The sequence below is a fragment of the Penicillium odoratum genome, assembly GCF_028828045.1.
Source record: "Penicillium odoratum strain IBT 22623 chromosome Unknown utg000004l_segment0_segment0, whole genome shotgun sequence".
Lineage (NCBI taxonomy): Eukaryota > Fungi > Ascomycota > Eurotiomycetes > Eurotiales > Aspergillaceae > Penicillium > Penicillium odoratum.
In genome coordinates this window covers 2852050-2868329 of record NW_026643146.1, presented here as the reverse complement: position 1 = coordinate 2868329, position 16280 = coordinate 2852050, and the positions used below count along the sequence as shown (strand labels likewise).

Genomic DNA, 16280 nt, shown 5'->3' with positions numbered 1-16280 from the left:
GAATTTGATGACGGACAAGAGCAAGTATAAAAAGAAACGCATGGGTGGGTAAGAAGGGAAGGGAAAATGTGGAGATGGAGAGGAGAGAGAGGACTCCAGGCTTGTGTCCCCGTCTATTTAACAGCTCAAAATCCACTAGGGACATGAGACTGCCTATACCTTATGAAGAGGCTGTTGGGAACGATGGTTGAACCTATTCCAAACTTGCGCAAAGTAGCAAAACCGGCGCATTCATTTTAGATATTCTCACAATTATAAACTCACTCGTTAGGCTCAAGATACCAAGGTCATTGACCCCGTAAATTATGGGCTAAATGAGTCATACATCAGTCTTTTCTACTCGTTTTTGACACCCCCACATATATTCATGAGCTGGATCCACCCGGTCTTTGTAAATATATCTTGGCAGACGGGACGTGAAACTTATAGCAGAAGGATAAAAATGCAAATATTGATACATGTAGTATGATGTATCAATAGATCCATTAATTACAAGGAAAATTAACTAATTCATATTCTAGTGTTTTTCTGTTCGCTGTATGCAGGTCCTACGCTATTCTATTCTCTTCTCATTCCTCAATATTCATTTCATAAATTCTTCTGAAATACCATTTATCTCATGACGAACAGCCTAGAGCCTATGGATTAGGTCCATTGAGGGTCGTGTTATATGTAGCGTCACTCGAAAGATCCTTAAAAACGATGGTGCTATTACCTTCTCGGTAATCGCTTGTGGGAGTTCCCACAGTCCGATAGCCACCATGCTGTCTCATCTTTTTCTTTCCAGTGGCAATATCCTTTCTAGAGATTCCCCTCTCAAAGAAAGACAGCGCAGCCAAAGGCTGGTAAAAAGGAACTTCGTGGCCAGATTCGTAAATGCGAATGAACGTGTACAGGTCACTTTGTCGGACTTGTCCATGAACGATTCCATCCGAAGTGGTGAGGTTGACAAAGCCTGCTTCTTCGTACCCCGGAGCATTAATCTCTTTCGCAATGACCTGACCACCGAGCCAGTTGCAGTTGTAGTCACTAGATGAGTGTCAGATCAGCCGGATCGCTTCCTCGGGAGCCGGAGGGGTTCTTACGCATCACCAAAGTACATCACCACCTGAACACCAGATTCTATCAACTCCTTCACATCTCCGATCGTTCCATCCATACGGTCATCATCACCAGTGCTTCCGAAACCATTTCCCACAGTATAAGAGTACTCGGAAAAGTTCTGGTACGCACCAATCGCGGCTTGAACCTCTGGACTATTGAGGTAATCCACATAAAATTCGTATGGAAAAGGATCAGAGCTCAGTTCACGCATATCATACTCGTCGCGCCCCGAGTAAATGTCATAAAGCTCCTCCACTTTATTGGCGCAGAAGTCGTCTGCTGCAGAACAAATATCATTCCGACCGGTGGCGTAGCATTCCAAGGTTTGGTCAACGCAGTTTCCTTCTCCGTAGAGATTGTTGTACCATTCAGCTTTGACTGAGGCATTGTATGGATCGTAATCGTATGTGTTACCGGGGGAAATAGAGAAATTATAGTAAGCCTGGTACTGGATCAGAGGATCGAACCAGCCATTTCCGATGAACACGTTCTCAAGCTCGATGTCGACAGCGCCGGGGATTTTCTTGACATTTTGCTCCAGGAAGTAGGCTGGAAACTGTTAGCATCGCTCTTATTTGACCGTGACTGGGAGCTCACTGTTGAAAACTGGGCCATAGTGGCCTCCATAACTCTCGGTAGCGAAATTGAAACCATTCTTAGAGTATTGCGGGAATGCACCCATGAATCCCTGCAGTGTTTTCCACATGTTTGGAGCAGCACCTGCCGTGGTGTTGGGAACCAGACCGACGTCTGACTTGGAGTACGTGCCGCATGTCCCGTACTGCTCAGCGTAATCTGGGCATGTGTTGTTGGGCAACTGGATTATATTGCCATCGTCGTCCTGGTAGGCAGGGACTGGAATGGTGTATGATAAGCCGACTGTAGCGGGTTGATCAATGAAGATCTAATGGCCGTTTAGCAAAACCTATCGTAATGGACTGAGTTGTGGAACTTACCATGTTGCTCACGTTGCTCCACGAATGAGGGTTGTTGTATACATTGCCATCGTAGTCAACTCCACAGGGCCCCAATTCTTGAAACAATCCAATCATTGACGATGATCCCGGCCCTCCATTGATCCAGACTGTAAGTGGTGCCTACTTGACCGTTAGCATTGTACTTGGGAACAAGGCGATATGACATACCTCTTCTGGGTTTTCATTCCTGGCCTCAAAGAACCACCTTGTGGTCTGTCAGCGTCTCATAAACATGCAATTCGCGCGGCCATTTATAAGCCATACATGAATAGTATGTAACACATGCATGTGTGCCGTCCTGCATGTGTTCGTGATGATCACTCATATCGGAAAAATGACTTACCAAAAAATATGTTCATTCTCACCAACATCCGCATAACCCGAATAACTTTTTACGTCCGGATCTTGTTCACAAATCCCAGCGGGCACTTCCTTATACCGCACATTGATACCAGCATAACCCTTCTTAGTGATCAAATCGGTCGGCGCAGGGACAAATTGAGCCGAGGCATACTGAACCAACGCGGCCACTATGGCGAACCTCGAAAATACTACCATTCTGACGCAAATAATGCAGCCTTCTATCAATTGAGAGGATATTAGGGGAAGGCTTTGAAATCAGATGACCCCGCTCGCTGGGAATTCATCATATATAACTACTGCAGATCACTAGGATGGATTGGGAAGGTAGGATCCATATCGAGGAGATTGGCCTTGATTGGTGCCCCTTTATCTGGTCGGTCGGAGATCCGTCTATCGCCGGCACCAATGATCATCCTAATGGGTTCGCTTAGGGGAATAGGCAGCAGTTTCCCCCAACAGATGATAGTTGAAGGCCATTGGATTCCACGTACGATACTTTGAGCTGTGCTTCACTTTCAAGTGGTCTAAGTCACGCCGCAAGAACACTGTTGTTCCTTCGAGGGAGGGCGGTGATGAGACTCGCAGATCTTTTCCTCAACCGGATGAGAGGCTGGTAAGATTGCTTCGACTTCCAACATTGATTGTGGCGGACGGTACCTGCTTAGTGGATGCAGGTACCTCCATACAGAGTCGATGCGGTTCTTATCGTGCCTGGTCTATATTAATGTACTAGTACGAATCGGGGGTTTCTCCGGACGTCCTAGACGGCGTGAAATCTCGAAGAATACTATTGCGCAGAACTGTGACTGTAGTCCTGATACTCAATAGAGCCGACCTCAGGATACCTTAGTATTGTTAAAAGTCAGGTGGATTCTATGTCCAGCTCTCCGATGTCGATCTCCACGTTTTGCGGATCGGTCCGGTTTATCAGCTTTTCCAGTTCCACTCTCAAAAAAGCCACAATGCTACTCGCTCCCTTTTCTCTCCCATACCAGATGTGTGCTTACTGACACACTTATCACCAGCTTAACAAGATATATTTTTTTAGTATTGTCAAAACTGTCATGCTGGTGTGCAGTTGTTGGACCTGTTATTATGAAGGTAGACATCGGCGACGGGGCCATAAAATAAAAGTGGACTTGGAGCTCTGAGTTTGCTGACACTTAGATGCTTCTGCTTTCTAGGGAAGATTAAAACGTAAGAGCTTTTACTCAGGATTATTCCGAGAGAAATGGAGGAAGAGACAGGGAGAGATTGAAGCAAACGGGGTGGAGTCACCTGACCTCCTTCCTCCAATGGATTTTCTACGCATAATCATCAGTGCCATCTACTGGAACACAATGTTCAGTGACGCTGTGGATGATAATCGGCAGACAGTCATTGTGATCCACTCCGCTGGTTCGCAAGAACACCAAATGGAAATTTACCAAGCATTCGTAGTTGGTTGCCTTAGGAATTCTCAATACTTGTGGGATACGTCGATCGGTAGCCAGCTAAGACTGCAACACAGCAATGACAAGTCCCATCCTCAATGTGGGAGTTCGGCTGGGATGACCAACTGTGTGGATGTGGTGATTCCTCGTTTTACATGCTTAGGGTGCGATTTGTGGGTCATTCCAATAGTTTTTTATGGAGGTTTACAGATACTGATTCTAAAGTTGTTTGTCGATCATAAACCATTTTAAAGTTTGTTACTGCAAGTGGAAATTTTATGATGTATACGGATAGGGCTAATCAGGTTCATGGAACCCGGTGGATTGAGTGGGCCGATCAAGCCGACTGAGCCGGACCCTTGTGACATCATCGACTGCAACATTATTCTCGATGCTAGAGTACGTCAGACAAAGAAATATTTGCTCCTGGAATTTATTTGAAGCTTCCTTTTTACTTCTGATATTTGACACGTAACCGCATTTCTTCACGGAACCTTGGAAGCTTCGTCGATCTCCCGCTCACCATGTCGGTATCGGCTACTGCAGGACCACAGTCCGAACGTAGTCCGATCCGATCAGAAGACTGGCCAGAGGATATCAGCGAAGCCCGCTCACAAGATGACGAGCGGATGCAATTCACTGGCGATGGACTGAATACAGGCGTCCGAGTGCGAGGTGCGCGATTATGAAAAGCTTTTTTAATAGTAACTAACGTCATCGCGCAACAGGAGATGGACGCCTCGATATCCGGATCAAGGAACACAAAGCGAGTATCGCCGGACTGCTGCATCATATTCAGAATACCCCTCTACAATCAGAACGGGAACACGCAGGTAGTATAGCAGGTAGTACCTCCAGCCGTAAAGAAAGGGATGGGATAAACTTCCCACTGTGCATGAATATCGTGATCCAAGTCATCGGCTCCCGCGGAGATATCCAGCCGTTCGTTGCACTTGGAAAAGAGTTGAAAGCCCATGGACATCGCGTACGACTGGCGACCCACCTTGCATTCCGAGAATTCATTCTCGAAGGAGGACTAGAATTCTTCAATATTGGGGGAGATCCGGCGGAGCTAATGGCATTCATGGTCAAAAATCCCGGTCTGCTTCCAGGATTATCTACGATTCGAAGCGGTGCGATACAGAAGCGGCGTCGGGAGATGAAAGAGATTATCCACGGGTGCTGGAGATCATGTTTCGAAATCGGTGATGGAACAAATATGCATCAGATCAAAGAGGATCTTTGGGGCGATACACCTGATTATCGGCGAAGGCCCTTCGTGGCCGATGCCATAATTGCTAATCCTCCTAGTCTGGCGCATATTCATTGCGCGCAACGGTTGGGGATACCGCTTCATATTATGTTCACGTATGTTGACATATGTTGTGGTGATGACTTTTAAGACTGAGCTGACTTTTATAGGATGCCATGGTCACCTACACAATCCTTCTCCCATCCACTCGCTATTATTCACCAACAAGACTGCAAGCGGTCGGTCGCGAACTTTGTATCCTATGCTGTCGTTGATATGATGGTTTGGGAGGGCTTGGGCGATCTTGTGAACAGCTTTCGCAAGAAGTCTCTCTCTCTCGATACATTGGATAGTATTGTCGGACCTAGCATACTCCATAGGCTGCAAATACCTACCTCATACCTTTGGTAGGAAGTAATAGTCTACTTTCTTCACTTACATTAAACTAACAATTATCCTAGGTCCCCGGCCGTATTACCCAAACCAAGCGATTGGGGCGACAACATTGATATTTGTGGGTTCAGCTTCCTCCCTTCAGAGTCCGACTATAAGCCGTCTGCGGAAATCGACCAATTCCTCAAAGCCGGACCACCGCCGATATACGTAGGCTTCGGTTCTATCGTGGTAGATGACCAAGTCACATTAACCAAGATCGTCTTTGAGGCCGTCAAGAAGTCAGGTCAACGGGCAATCATATCAAAAGGATGGGGAAATCTTGGTGCCGATGTCGTCGATGTTCCTGACGATATTCTCGTAATCGGCAGTTGTCCTCATGACTGGCTATTTCGACAAGTGTCATGCGTGATTCATCACGGTGGCGCAGGTACAACTGCCGCTGGACTTGCACTCGGATGCCCGACCATCATCATACCGTTTTTCGGTGACCAGGAGTTCTGGGGAGGAATTGTTGCGCGTGCAGGGGCTGGGCCACGACCGATACCTCACAAACAATTGACCGTGGACAAATTGAGCGAAGCAATTGATATGGCGCTCAAGGAGTCCACTCGGCAAAAAGCACAGACTATCGCGAAGAAGATGGAAAATGAATCTGGGGTGCGCGAAGGCGTTCGCAGCTTCCACCGTCAGCTGGATTTGAAGTCGTTGCGGTGTTGCATATGTCCTCATCGTCCTGCAGTATGGCATCTCAAACGAACCAATTTGGGCTTCAGCGCATTTGCCGCGGCTATATTGGTCGAGACGGGGAGCTTGAAGCCAGAGGATCTGGTACTGTGAGTTTATTACTTCCTTGGAAGTGAGAGGCAGGACTAATTCGGTATGCAGGAGCCGAGCTATGGAATACGATACATATCGCGATCCCGTCGGTCCAATTAGCGCTTCCGCACAAGTCTTGTATGGAGCGATCGCCAATTTCATCACAGGCCTAGCAGACGTGCCAACAGAGATGGTGCATGAAATTGTTTCAGCCGGTCGGGCGATAACTCATGCTCATGCCCACCCCAATGACCACACCAAGCCTCATAAGAAATGGCACCGCGCACGTCATGATGAAGATGAACTTGTCAGTGATCTGTCATCATCAGAGCATTCAGTCGAGGCGCAACAAGAGCAAACCCACGGCCACGAGTCGAGTGATGAAGAAGGACAGGAAGGAGCGGCAGAGGATGAGGATGAAAATGAAAATGAAATGATGGATTCCGACACCGAACCTGGGGACTATAGTCTATTTCCTGAGACCGACGTCGAGAAGATGCATAGTCTGGAGCTAGAGAGAGCAAAAACCATGGGTGATGAAATCGCACCAACGCATGCGCACGGTGGTCTCTTCGAGGCTGCTAATCATGGACGCAGGATGTCTATGAAGGTTGTCAATTTAATAATCTGGCTTCCGACCGATCTCTCGCTCAGTATGGCCAGGGCCTTTCACAATGCACCGAAGCTATACCACGACCGGATGGTGAAGACCACGCCAAAGGTGAAGGGAGTTCGGAGTGGCTTCAGAGCAGCGGGATATGTTTGTTGACCTATATGATATGTTTCGAATCATTTGCTAATTTGTGACAGGAATTTCGCAATGGATGGTATGACGGCGTCACAGGGTTGGTTACTCAGCCTCGATATGGTTATAAAGAAAATGGCACCAAAGGAATGTTCAAGGGCATTGGAAAGGGCATCGGGGGAGTTTTCCTGAAACCCCCAGCAGGTATGTGTCTAAGCTACAAGTGGATCTCCCATGTTCTAACATCGTCAGCTCTTTGGGGACTTGCCGGGTATCCTTTGACCGGGCTGCGCCTAAAGCTCCTGAGATCACTCGGTAAAACAGAGGAAGGACATATGATTTTATCTCGCATCGCGCAAGGCCATGAAGAGATGCTGGAATCAACAGCTGATGATAGGGCCAAAGTGGCCAGGAAGTGGGCCTCGATCGAAGCAAAACTAAGTGAAGGCAGGCAATCCATCCGATCCTGCCCTAGTCGCCGCCTTGTCTAGTTTTCTGTATATAATTAATCACCCCTATAATAGTGATTATAGAAGACTGTTTATTATTGGGCTGATGCAGGGAAACACGGACAACCTGCTCGACATTGGTGGGTATTGGTAGGAACCTATCTGGCGTGCATATGATAATCAAATTTAAGCAAATAAGGCAAGGATAGGACAATTAGCTAGTGTAACCAGCAATGATCAGCCGGAAAGTCCAAAGGGTTGCACAGGAATCGGAGATGGGCCGACCTGAAGAAATAGCCGGGGCATTCACCTACCCCGGAAATTACCCCATTTCTGTGGGGTAATCATATAAAACGGGTCCAACTCACTGATGTTGTTGTCGAGTCCTAAAATTTTCAGGCAATCATGTCGCCAACACAGTCGCCGACTTTCGTCGGCCTCAAAGGTCAGAGCCTCATTTACGCCGTGACATTCACATGTTCGATCGGATTTCTTCTTTTCGGCTATGACCTAGGATTCATGGGGGGACTCACAACGTCACCTGAATTTTTAGCAGTCTTCGGAGACCCTGAAGCATCACTACTAGCATTCCTCGTCTCATCCTACGAAATCGGTGCACTTTCCGGCGCTCTGTTCCAGTTCTTCATGGGCGATCGATTCGGACGCAAACCGAACAACATGGCTGGCGCCGTGATCGTCTCGATCGGGGCGATTCTCCAAGCAACTACATTCAGTTTACCACAATTTCTGATTGGTCGGATTGTTGCAGGATTCGGACTAGGTATCATGACTACCGTTATTCCTATCTGGTTGTCAGAATGCAGTATGCCCGAGTCTCGCGGACGAATGATGGCTATGCAATTGTCCAATCTGATTGTCGGGCTCATCTTGGCAAATTGGCTGGATTACGGGATGGAGTCTTACTCTGGCTCGGTGCAGTGGCGGTTTCCGTGTGCGTTTCAGATTCTTTTCTGCTGTATTACGCTTGTTTGTATGCCGTTTCTTCCGGAGTCGCCGCGGTATCTGTGCGCGAAAGGCGATATGGTTAATGGGGCGATTAGCCTCGCAGCCCTGCGAGCTGGGTTTCCCGATGACCCTGCCGTCGCGGCGGAGTTGAAGGAGATTCAGTTTGCGCTTTCGGTGGAAGCCGAGGAGCAGGGGTCTTGGAGTGACGTATTCAAGGATAATGGGATCAGCGGATTTTCTCGAATAGCGATCGGGTTTGCGGCAAACTTCTTCCAGCAGATGTCGGGATGCAATGTGATGTCTTCGCTTGGTCCGTATGTCTTTGAGGACTCGATCGGCATGTCACGACACAATGCCATGCTCGTGTCTGGTGGACTGCAAGTGTGGTATTTTCTCAGCAGTCTGTTTCCATGGTGGGCGATTGAGCGATTCGGACGCCGGCCACTCTTCATGATCGGGTCTGCTGGGATGGGCCTTTGCATGACCCTTTCTGCTGTATTTATCGGCATCGGTGGGGAGAAACTGGGCTATGGCGCTGCAGTTGTCTTATATCTCTTTCAAAGTTTCTTCACCTTGGGATGGCAATCCAATATGTGGATTTATCCCAGTGAAATTCTTCCTTTGAAGCTGCGACTTCGAGGAGGTGCATTAGCTGTCGTCTCTCAGTGGCTGTTCACCTTCCTAGTTGTCGAGATCACGCCTGTCATGATCACAAACATCGGATACAAGTGCTATGTCGTTTTTGCGATTATCAATTTCGCCACGGTGCCTCTTGTCTATTTCACCTTTCCGGAGACCAGCAAAATGCCTCTCGAAGCAGTGGATCTGTTCTTTGCTGACCGAGATGGAAAGCGACCGTCTCTTTGGCGTGTGGTCAGGGACTCGCTTGACAAGGATTTTGTGTCAGGAATTGAGAGACAGTTGCAAGATAGAGCAGCATTGCGAGCGGAGAAGCAGGATGACACACTTGACTTTAAAAATAAGGCTCAGTGCCTCGAGTTGGAGACTGCGTGAGATTAGCTGAAGCATGCTGATATATTATAACCAATGATACTTGTATCCCGCAGACTACCTCAATTATCTGTCCTTTGTTAGCACCTGCCAATTTAACTTTAAAATGAAGGTTTATACCACCACGTTCCCAAATTTACACGAGTATTGACTCGGTGCAAGTCCGACGACTACCAATCGGCTATTTTTCACTTGCAAACGGCAAATGGCCTTCTTCGGCTAGAGCTTGATCTCAAGCATTCACACTCCTGTGATGTTCACCTCATGACTCACCCCACATCCCCCAGGTGCGTACATTGTACCCCTTCAATGCGCGATCTCCATGGGAAGTAGTATTATCCTGTGTTTTATGATTTTCCCAGGTGACCAAGCCTCGTTGATCAACAATATTTGTCGAGTTTAGAGCAGATTGAATATTTCAATTCGCCAGAAGAACCTGCTGATGATGCAGATGGGTTTTCCGAAATGATCACTTCATCTCCGCGAATTGCGCAGTGTGTGACGCAAAGTCAAGGTTGGGTGATGGTTGGAGTAACTGTTAGATTCCCGGGATCGATGGTGGTAGGTGCATTCTTGAGTTTGGCCTAGATGCGTTTTCATGTTGTATCCCAATTCTTTGTTATATCCAGGAGTGTGCTGATGCAGATATGCTCTTCCCCCTCGTGGTAAATGTGATATTTACGAGATGAAATTTTGGTGAAAAAGAGCTCCTTCCAGGTTCGACATGATGTATTGGCTTGTTCTAACAGTCGAGGTTTGCATTGGTGGCTCTAACAAGGGAGCAAAACAAGCGTTTGAAGCCAAGGGGTTTAGTCAAATCGAAATAAAAGGCTTTTATTCGAATTCCTTTCTTAGAAGCACCAAGGCATACCTATCCACAGATGTGAAGCTAGATGCCCTGTTGACATCATGTCTCCTATCGGGAGTCAAACACAGCCTTAATGCCGATGGACCTCTGCTTTTGACATCCATCTTCCACGAGAACAAGGCTGAGTATTAGTTCCAATATTGCATAATTGCCTCCCGAGTGCTGGTAGAAAATGCTGGCTACTACAGCTGTAGCTTCTTATGCGCGAAAATCTCACCAGCAGTCGGCGAAACAGTGTCAAATAAGGTTGCTTTCAAGAAGATATCTCCAGGAGTTTTCGGAGTTCTGGTGAAGATGGCACTGGTTGAAATTAGCAGTGCTTATCATCAACAGGATGAATACCTACCTCCCACAGTTGGAACAAAAATAGCGCTTGAGCAAATTTATTAGCAATGTCCTCAAATGTATCGAAAAGAAATCATACCTGGATCACATTCCCACTTGCAGTCTCGGAGTCTTCGTAACTCTTCAATGCCTTTTTAGGGTCATCCAGGGTCATCTCATCTTCAGGAAGAAAGTAGTTGACCGAGAACGCTGTTGAGAACTCCATGTTAGCGTCACCAGGAGGAATAACCACAAAAATCGACTTACCCCCGCCTGCGCGTTTGCAATTATCACTATATTTTGAAATTGGATTAATATGGCCAACGGACAAGAGGTTGGTTCATGAAGACGCACCAATGACACAATCCAGAATTCTCGGGCTGCTGCGGCAGCGTAACGTGAATGCTTTCACAATTGCAATAGTCGGTGTATGACATGTTGAATACTTCTTTGATAGCACGAATCAGGTTGGTTTGAAGAAGGGACCTTGGGGAAGGAAATGCGCAATCAATTGCTCTCAAGGCCGGGAATTGCTCCGCGTGAGCGCGGAATGTATTGCCGCTTTATTTAATTATGACATCAAACTTGTAAACCCTATTTATCAGCACCTGGAAAAAACATGTCCCCAACACACAATTGAGTCGCGATCGGTTTTCTCTCGCCATTGACAGGCTCATGCATTAATTGCCAGTTGTATTGTGTGAAATATTGTTTTGATACAGCTAGGGCGCTCCAGTACGTCACATTAGCCAACGTGGAGAATGGTCCTGGCACGGATATCATGAAAGATTATACAAATGCTTGAATGTGGAATGGATTTTGGTGGTAATTTTTGACCCGGTTAAAAAGATGAAGGAAACGTGTGATCCATTGTATTTTCGCCGGTCATAGCTCCCTACGGTAGAAAGGGCCAAGAGAGACGAAACGGGGACCCACACAGCTTGAGACCCAAGGGTTTTGATAGTGGTTCCAATCGGGTCATTCTTCACTGTTGCTGCTTTCGTCGCTCCATGAGCACGGCCAAAGGCACATCGTCCTCGTCATAGAACTCCACGTCCTCATCAACCCCGAAGTCACGGAGGCGCTCTCCTTCGGCATTCCGCCAAGACTCCTCGCCCTCATCCGAGTCATCGCCATAGACAGGTCCAGGTCCCCGATCTTCCTCACTGTCATGGGCCTCTTTTTGAAATCGATCGTGGAATCGCTTACGTCTTTGAACTTCGGGAAATGGCCTGCGACGATCCATGTCTTCTGCCTGGCGTCGTTTGAATGCCTCGATAGTCTCACGGGCAGATGAATATGACTCCAATGTTGAGTTACTTGGGTCTGGACGGCTCACTGGCCAAGGAATACGATCTGGATCAGGTGGTGGCCACGAGGATCCAGCATCTGTAAAGCAGCAATAGATTAGAATTGATCACGTTGATGAATGACTTGCATACCTTCAAAGCCATTTGTTTCAAATTCCCACCCAGTGCGACGGTCAGGGGTGGCTGCCAGTGGCCAGAACCAGCTGAAGATCTAGAAGACGTCAGACAATTCTGTAGATTGGAACATTGAAATTTGGACGCACATTTGCACTCCCTCCCATCCCCTGTTTGATATTGGTCCAAATCCCAATATCATACGGAAACTCTTGTTTCTTGATTCGGACTTTTATCCCACCCGGTCCATCTAGTTGACCACCAAGGACACGGGCTCGTCGGACGAGAGTTTCATGCCGCTCAATCTCCCAAGACTCGATGGTAGTCGTATTGAAGGCAAGCGTGTATAGGCTTCGCACGAGCAGAAGAAAAAGTGCGAAGACCGTCAAACTATTGACGATAAATAAGATAAAAAGATGTGCCAGTTGCCCGATGGAGGGGCCCATATACTGAAAAAGTCAGTGACCGGAATTGAAGGGAAGGAGGCGACTTACACTTGGCAGATTTCGGCTGCCCCAGACAATAGACGCACGTTCCCAGAGGAGAGTCTCAAGGTAGGACATCCCAATCACTGCGTAGAATAGAAAACGTATGAAATGGGGAAAGGTGAAATGTGAGACACAATTGGAGGTCCACGGGCAGTGATGATCCATTTTGGGAATGCACCTGAATCGATGTTAGTCCATTTTGCGAATTTCAAATTGTTAAGATGATATTGGACAACCTTTTGCATGTCTTGCAATGATGAGCGCGCAGTGGTTTATAAGCTGAACATCGACGGCACCATCGCCTGCCCGTAGCCCGCTCCTCCTCATGTTGATCAGCAGTTATTGATTTTCGGTCCAAGGGAAGCCGACCAGGGTCTACATAACAAGCCCTGAAGTAACATATCCAGATGCACAAAGCGAATATATTAATTTTCCACACTTCATCTTTCTGGAGAGGTGCCGACTCGAACCGCAGAAAGAAGTACTGAGATGTGTAGGCTAGGAAGCTGATCAGCACACTAACCGCCGGAATGGCCAGCTGTGAGATTGAGAAGTCATCGCCGAACATGTTTGGCTTGACAACCTGCTACGATCGAGATGAGAAAACCAAGTCCGTGGACGTGTTGTTTATGGGGTGATGACTAAGCAGGATGATGGATCGCCAACTTCGAACTGAATCGAAACCAACTTTTGTTTTCAACAATTCTCGTCCAATCTTCCCTTTTTTTTCCAATATTTCTTCCTTTTCATCGTACATCTGATCACAATTAACTATTTGATGGGATCAAAGCCATGTATACCTGATATAGAGCGTCCAAAATGCCGATTGAGGCCCTCCCCTCGGCGACAGTCAGGGCAATCGGATCTACATCTGTGATCTCCGATCCATGTTCGGTTGTCAAAGAGCTCATTGATAATGCTTTAGATGCGGGATCTACTTCCCTTGTGATCGAAATCTCATCAAACACCGTGGACGTGATACAGGTGAAGGATAATGGACATGGGATTCCGACTGATGACCACCCATATGTCTGCAGGCATACATTCACCAGCAAGATTCAGACCCTCGATGATTTGAAAAATGTCGGTGGCACGTCTTTTGGCTTTCGTGGTGAGGCACTAGCCAGTGTGGCTGAAATGTCTGGCGGCATGACCATCACCACACGAATTGCTTCCGAGGCTACCGGATCGTGTCTCAAGTACGAAAGGGATGGGCAGCTTTTCCAGTATGATTGACATGATTATGGGACTATGCTTTGCCCAGTAATTGACATTTTGCAAGATCTCAACGAACCGCTCACCCGGTCGGCACGACTGTCCGCATTGTTCATTTTCTCAAACACATTCCCGTCCGCAGGCAGTTGGTCCAGAAGAGTGCGGCCAAGATTCTCACAAGAATCAAAAAGCTAGTTCAGGCTTATGCTGTCGCCCAGACCCTCAAGAGGTTCTCATTAAAAGTCCTTAAGGCGAAAAATGAGAACAACAACTGGATGTATGCACCCAGTCCCGATGCAACACTATACGATGCGGCCATCAAGATATTTGGCCGCGAGTTATCCTCTTCTTGTGTTACCAAGAAACTTTCGCCCGACTCATCAGCTGCAACACAATGCAGGTTTGACAACAAGGAATACGATGTTGTGGCTTTCCTTCCAAAACCAGATTCAGGTCATATTCCCCGTCCTTTGCTCAAGTAAAATACTGACCCTAGCAGATATCTACAAAATAAATAACTCAGGGCAGTTTATCAGCGTGGACGGACGACCGCTGTCTGCTGCGACCGGGTTTGGTCAGGGTATTGCAAAGCTATTCAAATCCTACATTCGTGCTGCGTCAAAGAATGAAGTGACGCGGTCGATCACAGATCCATTCCTGATCATCCAGCTTAGCTGTCCACGAGGCTCATACGATGTCAACATTGAGCCGGGGAAGGATGACGTATTATTTGAGGATCGAGACATCATGCTCTCTTTGGTCGAAAGTCTATTTAATGAACTATACGGACCTCTCCCAGATTCTCATGCAAAACGCGCAGCCAAAGACAAATGCTCCAAAGTTCAAAGAAGTGATGAATTCGACATCATGCTCGCCCGGAGACCGGCTAATGAGCCCTCTACTGAATCTACACAGACAGATAGATGTGTTCAATCTACAGCCCCAATTCCTCTGATTCGCGGTACTCCACGCCCTGGAGCTCAGCCCCAAACTACCACTCCTTTTGCGAGTCAGAAGGGTCGCGACGGCACGGCTCATACGGAAAGAAGAGGGTCTCGTTTTGTGAACCCCTGGTCGGTCACGGCTATGAATGCATCATTGCGTACCCCGAGGCAAGAGATTGCTCCCCAACCCGTCAGTCCAGAGCTTTTACCATCGTCAGAGCATGTACGGCCCACCCCTCCTCGCAGACCTACTCAACAATTACCCACGGATATTCCCGAGCCGCTAACCCCGATTTCACGATTTGTGTCAACGTCTTCTATCAATCGGCGACGGCAACCTCCATCACAAGAATCACAAGTCTCTCCTACTCAGACAAATTCAACGGGCGATTCAAAGAAGGCCGCGAGACAGCGTGACAAAGAACGATATGGCAATGGGGCGCTTGACACGTGGTTCACCCGAATTACACAAGTCTCTCTTGGGGAAGAGCCGACAGAGTCGACGGCCGAAGGTGAAGAAATTCCAAGCATTTCCCAGCTTGCGGGAGAAAGGTTTGGAAATCAGACCGAGAATCCCGGAATTGAGGAACCTTCAATCAATGCGGACGATCTTGGACGCAGGGCTGATGCATCAGAGAATCAAACCTCTCCGTCAAATCAGCATAATGAAGCTGGTTATCAAGGCTCTATGGATAGTGGTCGTGGATTTCCTGTTCTTGAAAGATGGGCTGCCAGTCTTCGGGAGGGCTTCAACCCAGAAACCCAATCTGAGGTGGACAAAGCCCTCGATTTCGAGAGGCGCAAGAAAGAGGCGATTAGAAATCACCGTGCCCGTCAGGCTAACAATAACACACCGTCGAGCTCTCAAACCAGTACCGCCATCTCACATTCGCCGCACCACAATCGATTCTTGAAAGCAAAGGCCGCTTTAGCGTCAGATCGACCGTTTGCTCCATTAGATTCTACCAATGCCCTTTCTCCCAATGATCCAAGAGCGTATCTCATTCGCCAAAATACTCGGGAATCTGGAAATGAGAAGGCTCGACGACTTCCTGCCAACAAGTTACCTTTTGAAAATATACCTGAGGGCTATGATACTCACAGCATCGGTCTTTCTATGTCTACCGATCTATCCGATGTGAAAAAATCATTCAATCTGATAGCTCTTCATGATTCTTACGTGCGTGATGAAAAGGAACACACGCTTTCTGCATCCACTGTGGAATCTCTAGTCCCAGTCTGGAATGAACGACTGAATGCCATTATCAAGAAGAAATACAAAGCTAAAAATGAGTCCGGAGCTCCAGCCTTGAACATCGATGTTTCTCTGCTTATCGACCATCTCAACCGATATGATTCATGATACATTATTTGCTGCGACTCGACTTCATTTTTAGCTTTTGCATACTATTTCTCCAAGGATATCTCTGATTCCATTCAACATTATACCCAGCATGTATATTATCGGATATGTTCTATGTCCTAATTTATTCCAATGACTGTAT

The 16280-nt window shown here is 47.4% G+C and overlaps 6 protein-coding genes across 6 annotated transcripts; 3 read left to right on the top strand and 3 right to left on the bottom strand.

The window, feature by feature from the left end:
• Nucleotides 1-638: 638 nt before the first annotated feature.
• On the bottom strand, nt 639-2639 carry N7520_005346 (Peptidase S10 serine carboxypeptidase; the record flags this gene model as incomplete). Its single annotated transcript, XM_057139280.1, has 6 exons — nt 639-1029; nt 1086-1653; nt 1702-2008; nt 2061-2201; nt 2250-2286; nt 2425-2639. The coding sequence occupies 6 exons, from the start codon at nt 2637-2639 to the stop codon at nt 639-641; spliced, it is 1659 nt and encodes a 552-aa protein (XP_056997487.1).
• Nucleotides 2640-4401: 1762 nt separating this feature from the next.
• On the top strand, nt 4402-7577 carry N7520_005345 (glycosyltransferase; the record flags this gene model as incomplete). The annotated part of the gene is made up of 7 exons (XM_057139279.1): nt 4402-4552; nt 4606-5245; nt 5300-5536; nt 5591-6358; nt 6411-7101; nt 7152-7290; nt 7339-7577. The coding sequence occupies 7 exons, from the start codon at nt 4402-4404 to the stop codon at nt 7575-7577; spliced, it is 2865 nt and encodes a 954-aa protein (XP_056997486.1).
• Nucleotides 7578-7940: 363 nt separating this feature from the next.
• Nucleotides 7941-9515, top strand: N7520_005344 (sugar porter family MFS transporter; the record flags this gene model as incomplete). The annotated part of the gene is made up of 1 exon (XM_057139278.1): nt 7941-9515. The coding sequence occupies one exon, from the start codon at nt 7941-7943 to the stop codon at nt 9513-9515; it is 1575 nt and encodes a 524-aa protein (XP_056997485.1).
• Nucleotides 9516-10562: 1047 nt separating this feature from the next.
• Nucleotides 10563-11141, bottom strand: N7520_005343 (GFA family protein; the record flags this gene model as incomplete). Its single annotated transcript, XM_057139277.1, has 4 exons — nt 10563-10680; nt 10727-10752; nt 10805-10997; nt 11059-11141. The coding sequence occupies 4 exons, from the start codon at nt 11139-11141 to the stop codon at nt 10563-10565; spliced, it is 420 nt and encodes a 139-aa protein (XP_056997484.1).
• A 548-nt stretch (nt 11142-11689) lies between these two features.
• pfa4 (putative palmitoyltransferase with autoacylation activity Pfa4) lies at nt 11690-13184 on the bottom strand (the record flags this gene model as incomplete). The annotated part of the gene is made up of 5 exons (XM_057139276.1): nt 11690-12093; nt 12147-12225; nt 12278-12577; nt 12623-12794; nt 12853-13184. The coding sequence occupies 5 exons, from the start codon at nt 13182-13184 to the stop codon at nt 11690-11692; spliced, it is 1287 nt and encodes a 428-aa protein (XP_056997483.1).
• A 251-nt stretch (nt 13185-13435) lies between these two features.
• N7520_005341 (putative DNA mismatch repair protein) lies at nt 13436-16138 on the top strand (the record flags this gene model as incomplete). The annotated part of the gene is made up of 3 exons (XM_057139275.1): nt 13436-13842; nt 13899-14284; nt 14331-16138. The coding sequence occupies 3 exons, from the start codon at nt 13436-13438 to the stop codon at nt 16136-16138; spliced, it is 2601 nt and encodes an 866-aa protein (XP_056997482.1).
• Between the last annotated feature and the right edge of the window lie 142 nt (nt 16139-16280).